Source organism: Tiliqua scincoides, chromosome 15, assembly GCF_035046505.1.
Source record: "Tiliqua scincoides isolate rTilSci1 chromosome 15, rTilSci1.hap2, whole genome shotgun sequence".
Lineage (NCBI taxonomy): Eukaryota > Metazoa > Chordata > Lepidosauria > Squamata > Scincidae > Tiliqua > Tiliqua scincoides.
The window spans coordinates 922,582-930,386 of record NC_089835.1 but is presented as its reverse complement, the minus strand read 5'-3'; the positions used below and the strand labels follow the sequence as shown (position 1 = coordinate 930,386).

The 7,805-nt window shown below is 52.8% G+C and overlaps 1 protein-coding gene across 1 annotated transcript; it reads left to right on the top strand.

Moving 5' to 3' along the window:
• Positions 1-576: 576 nt before the first annotated feature.
• ZDHHC24 (zinc finger DHHC-type containing 24) lies at positions 577-6,155 on the top strand. Its single transcript, XM_066610237.1, has 4 exons — positions 577-854; positions 2,735-3,012; positions 4,451-4,763; positions 5,116-6,155. Exons 1-3 carry the CDS (start codon positions 580-582, stop codon positions 4,759-4,761), a joined length of 864 nt encoding a protein of 287 aa, XP_066466334.1. The 5' UTR covers positions 577-579; the 3' UTR covers positions 4,762-4,763; positions 5,116-6,155.
• The last annotated feature ends 1,650 nt before the right edge of the window (positions 6,156-7,805 follow it).

The window sequence follows — 7,805 nt, the reverse complement described above, 5'->3', positions numbered from 1 at the left end:
CAAGCACGGCCGCTCCCTGTCCGCCATCTTTCGAAACTGTGGTGCGGAGGCGCAGGTGCTGCTGGGTAGTGGCGGCGTCTGAGGACACGCCGTCTCCTACGTGAGCGTCAGCCTTGTGGGGACACGAGATAAGACAGTCAAAGGCACTTGCGCCAACAGCATACGCATCCTCGCCCTCAGCGTTGGTCAGGAAGCCTGTCAATCAGACGCAGGAGGTGGGCCTGTTTTGGAATACAATTAATTTCTTAATTAAAAGGCCATGAATGAAACCGACCCCTCCCCCAACTCTCTGGAAAGGACTTAAAATAGGCACAATTTTTGAAATAAGCTCCCGGGGGGGGGGGTTTCCTATGGCACGTGACACCAGCCACATCACCCCTCCCCCCGGCCCGGAGGCAAAACAGAAGCTTCTCGCGCCAACTGTTAAAAGACTACTCGCCTTCAGGGATTGGTCGGGAAGCCCGCCAATCAGACTCAGGAGGCGGTCCTGAGGCAGAAGCGAGGGTCCTGATTGGTCGCGCCGATTGGGCGGGAAAGAGTGGGACGCGAGGGCGGGCGAGGAGGTGCGCATGCGTGGCGATGGCCAGCGGCGGCTGGGGCCGGAACGCGCTGCCCCTGTGCGCGGGGGCGGCGCTGGGGGGCGCGCTCGTGCTCGAGGTGTTGGCTGTGCTGCTGCGGGGGCGGCCGGCCGGGCACGATCACGAAGGCGGGAGCCGCCAGGGGGCGTTCCCGTTCTGGTCGCTGGCGGCGCTGTTTTACCTGCTCGGGAACGCGCTCGAGAACGCGCGCCGCTTCGTCGTCGCCTCGCCCAGCACGCGTGGCGTCATGCTGGCGGGGGCGGGGCAAGGATGGGAGTGAGTGCCGGAGGGGCGGGGCTTCCGCCACGGAGCCAATCAAGCGAAGTTCTGGCTGTGGGCGGGGCTGGGTGTGAAGGAGGGGCGGGGCTTAGAGAAGAGGCCTCCTTAGGGGGCGGGGCATAAGAGTAAAGGGGTGGGTGGACTGGGAAAGCCAAGCCACTTGGCTGTGACACTCTGCACATGCCCAGGAGTGGTCTTTTCTTGCCTTGGCTTCTGCATCATCTGGGTTCAGCAGCAGTCTGCCTGTTGCAGGGGCAGTGGCCAGAGAGGGGCATGCCTTCCTCTGGCACTCTGCACGTGCTCAGGAGTGCTCTTTTCTCGCCTTGGCTTCCGCATCATCTGGGTTCAGCAGCAGTCTGCCTGTTGCAGGGGCAGTGGCCGGAGAGGGGCATGCCTTCCTCTGGCACTCTGCACGTGCTCAGGAGTGCTCTTTTCTCGCCTTGGCTTCCGCATCATCTGGGTTCAGCAGCAGTCTGCCTGTTGCAGGGGCAGTGGCCAGAGAGGGGCATGCCTTCCTCTGGCACTCTGCACGTGCTCAGTAGTGTTCTTTTCTCGCCTTGGCTTCTGCATCATCTGGGTTCAACACAGTGGCATAGCTGGAGGGGGGCGGAGCACTCAGGCTGGCAGCGAGGCGGGCAAGCGGCCCCTCCATTCGGTGCCATTCTCAGCAGGGGGGAGCAAAACGGAGCAGTACGGCTCTGTTTTGCTCCCCCCGCCAGGAATGGCTCCAAAGGGAGGGGTCACTTGCCTGCCTTGCTGCCAGCCTGAGTGTTCCGCCCCCCCTCCAGTTACTCCACCAGTTCAGCAGCAGTCTGCCTCTGAACAACCAGTTGCAGGGGGCAGTGGCCAGAGAGGGGCATGCCTTCCTGTGGCTGGTGGCTGCGGCACTCTGCACGTGCTCAGGAGCACCCTTTTCTTGCACTGACTTTGTCTTGTATTGCTTGGAATTTACTCTCATCAGTGGATAGTAGTCAGGATGGCCATGCGCAGCCTCTGGGTTCGGCAGCAGTTGCAGGCGGGCAGTGGCCAGAGAGAGGCATACCTTCATAAGAACAGCCCCACTGGATCAGGCCATAGGCCCATCTAGTCCAGCTTCCTGTATCTCACCAAATGCCCCAGGGAGCACACCAGGTAACAAGAGACCTCATCCTGGTGCCCTCCCTTGCATCTGGCATTCTGACATAACCCATTTCTAAAATCAGGAGGTTGCGCATACACATCATGGCTTGTACCCCGTAATGGATTTTCCTCCAGAAACTCGTCCAATCCCCTTTTAAAGGCGTCTAGGCTAGACGCCAGCACCACATCCTGTGGCAAGGAGTTCCACAGACCGACCACACACTGAGTAAAGAAATATTTTCTTTTGTCTGTCCTAACCCTGGTGGCTGCAGCACTCTGCACATGCTCACGAGTGCTCTTTTCTTGCATTGGTTCAAGAAAAGTTCAAAATTGGTTCAAAATTAATTCAACCAACACTGCTTGAATTGAAATTTTATTTCAGTATTTCAGATATTGGCATGTTGCTTGAAATTGTTCTTGTCAATGGCTGTGCGCAGCCTCTGGGTCCAGCGGCAGTTGTGGGGGAGCCATGGCAGGAGGGGGGCATGCCTTTATCTCCAACTTGCGCACATGCCAGAGGTGGCTGGTGGGATGTAGGAAACAGGAACCTGGACTAAGTGGGCCTTGGGCCTGGCTCAGCCAAGTTGCTCTCATGTTCTGTGCCTTTACGGAAGCCTTTGCTGTGCCTGCGTGATTATCATCATAACCTTCCATGAGCGAGGGATGGTGGTAGGAGGGAGGATGGTGGTGCAACCAAAGGGGAGCCAGCCCCCCCTCCTGCAGCAGCAGATTACTCAGCCCCTCTCCTCTCTTTCCAGCTACTGCTATTCCTGCCAGTCCCACGTGCCGCCCCGCTGCAGCCACTGCTTCTCCTGCAACGTCTGTGTCCTGCGGCGTGACCACCACTGCACGCTGCTGGGCCAGTGTGTGGGACACCGGAACTATCGCTATTTCCTCTGCCTGCTGCTGCACAGCTCGGCTGCCCTGCTGTACGGCTGCCTGCTCAACGCCGACGTGGTTGTGACACTACTGCACGAGGGCACCACTGTCCAGACCATCCTGATGCTAGTCATGCCGTGGCTCATGTTACTGATGGGTAAGGATGGACTTGTGGCTGTTGGTGTGCAGGCAGGGACTGTATGGACACTGCCTTAGGCCTGGCCCTGAGCTTAAGCCCCTCTCCAGACACAAAGTGCTCTCTGAACTAACACCAGCCCTGCTTTTGAGCTCTCCGTTCCCTACCAGCAGGGCTTCATTTTACAATAACTGGCTGCAATCCTAACCACACTTTCCTGAGAGTGTGTGTTGGCAACCTTCAGTCTCGAAAGACTCTGGTATCGCGCTCTGAAAGGTGGTTCTGGAACAGTGTCTAGGGTGGCTGAAAAGGCCGATTCGGGAGTGACAATCCCTTCCACGCTGGGAGCAAGTGCCTGGTCTGTCCCTGGTCTGTCTCCCTGGCTATGGGCCGTCCTTCTTTGCCTCAGTCTGTTGGCCAAGTGTCTCTTCAAACCGGGAAAGGCCATGTTGCACAGCCTGCCTCCAAGCGGGCCACTCAGAGGCCAGGGTTTCCCACCTGTTGAGGTCCACTCCTAAGGCCTTCAGATTCCTCTTGCAGATGTCCTTGTATCGCAGCTGTGGTCTACCTGTAGGGCGCTTTCCTTGCACGAGTTCTCCATAGAGGAGATCCTTTGGGATCCAGCCATCATCCATTCTCATGACATGACCGAGCCAACGCAGGCAGCAGTGCATACATGCTAGGGATTCCAGCTCGTTCCAGGACTGTGTTGTTTGGAACTTTGTCCTGCCAGGTGATGCCGAGAATGCATCGGAGGCAGTGCATGTGGAAAGCGTTCAGTTTCTGAACTGTTTCAGTTTCTGTTGAAGCATTCAGTTTCTGAAACGTTTCAGTTTCTGAAACTGAATGCCTTCCACATGCGCTTTCCTGAGAGTAAGCCCCATTGAACACAATAGGACTTATTTCTGAGTAGACCTGGTTTAGGATTGTGCCCTAAGTATGATTTCTGAAACCCAGGCTTGTTTTCAGCATCACCCCCTGCAACATCAGCACCAACAACACCAACCCATTAAAAAAAATTGAAATAGCAAGTGCAAAACAAAAGAACAGAATAACCAGGTTTGGGGCTGAGCAGGTCGTAGCAGGTCCCTGTAAAAGTCTTCCCTAGGAAAATGACTACAAGGAAGGACCTGCTAACAGGTGCAGGGGACACAGTCGCCTGCATTGGGCCACAGATGTAACAGCAGTTCCTGGCTGCTGTCTCTTCTTCCTCACCACAGCTGCAGATGTCAGCAAGATGGTCCTTGCCCCAATATAAATGTGCTGATGTCTGCTGGCTTCCAAGGCAGATATGTTGTATAGCTGCCCGCCCAGAGAACAGACAATGCAGCTTCAATTTCAGTACCCACAATTCCTGCCTACAGTTTTCAGGGTATTTTTCCCCGTTCTCTTGCTTTTTCTAAAGTTGCTCCCGCCAGGACAGCTACTGTACTGACAGATCTGAATTTTTGTCTCCAAGGGCAAGTCAGCATCCCAACCTTTATCTATGCCTTTGTGAGCGACGTCTGCTTAGTGGGCTTCCTCTTCAGCACTGGCTTCTTCCTCTTTCATTGCCTGCTGGCTCTGCGCGGACAGACCACCAAAGAATGGTTCGAGGGCAATCGTCAGTATGACTTGGGCTGGCGGGACAATCTCCAGGAAGTGCTGGGAAATCAGTGGCACCTCGTGTGGCTTGTGCCTTTCATTGCCTCCCCTTTGCCGGGGGATGGGATCACCTTCCGAACCAAGCACCCCATATCCGAATCAGTCCCGAAATCACGGAGCCTCTAAAGGTAGGTTGCATTTTGTCTCCACTAAGGACTTGCTAGATTATCTAGGCAAGCCACTCTCTCTTGGCCTCAGTCTTCCCCATCTGTGATATGGGGATAATATCTTGCCCACCTCACAGGTTTGTTGTAAGGATTACACCAGAGTATACATATAAAGCACTTTGCACAACCAAAAAGTGTTATAGAAATGCCAGTCAGGATTCTGAATTAATGCCATTCACATCTGCAGGTCTTTTCTTGAATGGCTAAGGTGTCGTTTGGAAGATGGAAGCCACACGCCATCCATACAGCAAATTTAGTCAGGTCATGACAGAGCTGTGTTTAATGCATCATCTGTTTTTCTTCTTTGCACCAGGGAAGTCTGGCTCCTGCATGGGAGAGATGGGCGAATGGCTTTGGGGATATGCACTGGCAGTGTGCTCCTCCCTCATCAGAGATTTCACTTGCGCTTCCATCCGATTACTTGCACAGCAGAGATTTCTCTGGTGCTGAAATGGTTTGGATGAAAGAAGGCATTGGCTGGGACAGGTTCAGCCACGTTTCTGGGTCTGTCCTTATCTCAGTCCAGTGGTTGTCATTGGGACCACCGTTTCTTGGCCCTTTCTGATCCGTCTCGTGCTTTTTCCACCAGCTCGCTTCTCTCTGCTGCTGAACAGTCACTGCTTATTGCTAGAGGTGTTTTGAAAACGGTGTTATTTACCTTACTCAGAAGTAAGCCCATTGCATTCAGTAAGACTTATGCTGTAAACCTCTTACTCACCGGAAACAAACACTTTTACATATTGTGTTGGGCTACAAGGAACATGGAGAAACTTAAAAGAACTGCTGTTGTGTGGACCCCAAGCTCTGGCTGTTGTGACTGTGAAAGCTTTGCCTGGCTCTTGCTTTTCCTTTCACTCCATGGCATTGGCAGGGTTGGCCTCTGGTACTCTCTCCTCCCAAGGAAAGCAGAGCTTGGGTAGTGCTACACCCCTGGAACTTCTGACTGCTCAGGAAGTGGGGCCTGAGCACCTCACAGTATCCATTCAGCCTGCCACCAACTGCAGCAGAAATCCAAACTGTTCTTCCAGAAAATCTCCTAGCAACTCCCTGAGCCAGGCCTGGAGGATGCAGTCAGCCCACACACTCTTGTGGGTGGTTCCAGCAACTAGTTACCTTCAGCATTAAATCAGCTATAATTGCTGACAAGCCCAGAGGGGTGGGAGAGGCTTGACCATTGTATTGAGCTCTTTTGATGTCTGCCCTTCCCTGTGAACCTGGGATGGACCTGCTGAGGGGGCTCAGGCACCCTGCTCTCTTCTCTGCTTTAGCTTCTCATCCAGTGCCTCACCCGACCTCACCAAGGTTTCCTAAGGCTGTAACAGAACTTCGCAGATTAAAAAGCTATTTAAATGATCGTGTAATCCTGTTGTGACATTTTTCTTCCCACTAGTGTGGGAGGTTGCATGAGAACTGCCTTGCGTGAATTAGGCCAGCATCCAGTTCATCTGGTCTTTTGTTCCTCCAGTGCTGACCTCACGCCTCTGGAAGGTTACAAACAGGGCTTTGAAGATGACATTTTCCTCTGGGTCAGTTAGGAAAGAGGGTCACCAAACAGGAGAGGTTTCAGTTGCTGGCTAAGGACCCAATCTTTACCAGCCTTGGTGTAGCCATGCCAATGGGGTTTACATTGCATCCTGTGGTGGGAAGATAATTATGGAGGCCTCTTCAAGGTAAGGGAATGTTTGTTCCCTTGGGGCTGCATTGCAGCTACACTGGGGCTGGAAAGTTGGATAGGATTGGGTCCTAAATCTCCAAGGTACTGCTTTCATGAGCACTGAGAACAATTTAAGGGTTTTGTTTTTGTCCTCCAATGCCTGCTCTGGCATGACTTGAGTCTGCAATGACTCAGGCCTCATAGCACATAGATTTTCCCCAGTATAAATAGTCTGGTTGAATATACTGGCAGGACCTGCCATTATGATAATTCTTATTGGATATATTTTTAATGTAACTAGTAAAAAGAAAATTATAAGGTTCTAAAGCATGGATGTCAAAACTCATAAGAACAGTTTTGCTGGATCAGGTCAAAGGCCCATCTAGTCCAGCTTCCTGTATCTCACAGTGGCCCACAACTATACAACTCATAGTGCTATACAACTCATTTTGTATAGCAGCTTTCATGGCACCTGCTGAGGTCCGGAAGTGACATCACTAAGCAGGAAGTGATGTCACTATGCAGATGTTGGCCAGAAATAAACACTTTGTTCTCAAGTACTCAGTAGTGGCAAATGACAGAAAAGAAAATGTGCAAATCTTTATCATATTTTCAAGATGTGGGAGAGCCCAAGTATCATGCTGGCTACCCTTTCAGCAGCGCCGCTTCTGCCACAGCATCACTTCGCAGCTCAGCAGCTGAGAGGTGGTCTGCAAAGTGACACTTCGGCAGAAGCGGCGCTGCTGAAAGGGCGGCCTTTGTGATAACTGGGATCTCGCAGCACCTCATCCCTCCTGGTCTTCACCTTGGCGTTCCATCCTCCCAGAGCCTTGGCAGAAGTAGTGCTGCTGAAAGAGAAGTGCTGGAAGAGCCCAGTTATCATGGGGGGCAGATAAGAGCTTCTGGGGGCCATAGCTGGCCCATGCGTCTTATGTTTGGCACCCGCGTTCTGCAGAGCTCAAACATCGGAAATGTTTTGAATTTATTTTTCAGCACTGATTTATCACAGTTTCTGCCCAAATAGACCCTGGAGTGGCTTGTGGCGAAATGATTGTTTTGATCAAGGACAGAAGACACGGGTGGAACTACAAAAACGGTGCTGCAACCTCAAAGCGAGAAGGGTGCCACGAAATAACACAGTCAAATGGGGGAAAATGCCAAAGCAGCAGGGACTGAGGCCAAAACCACGCAATGCCAACGCTTCAGTCTTCCCCCAAAGGCTTTTGAAGCACAGCAGTGCGCTCCTCCGCAAATCTACTCAGAAGCACATTATAGTGTTATTTCGTGTCACAGCAGTGCAGGCATTCAAGTTATGCCACTGGGGTCTTCCTGGAATGGAGGGGGCCTGC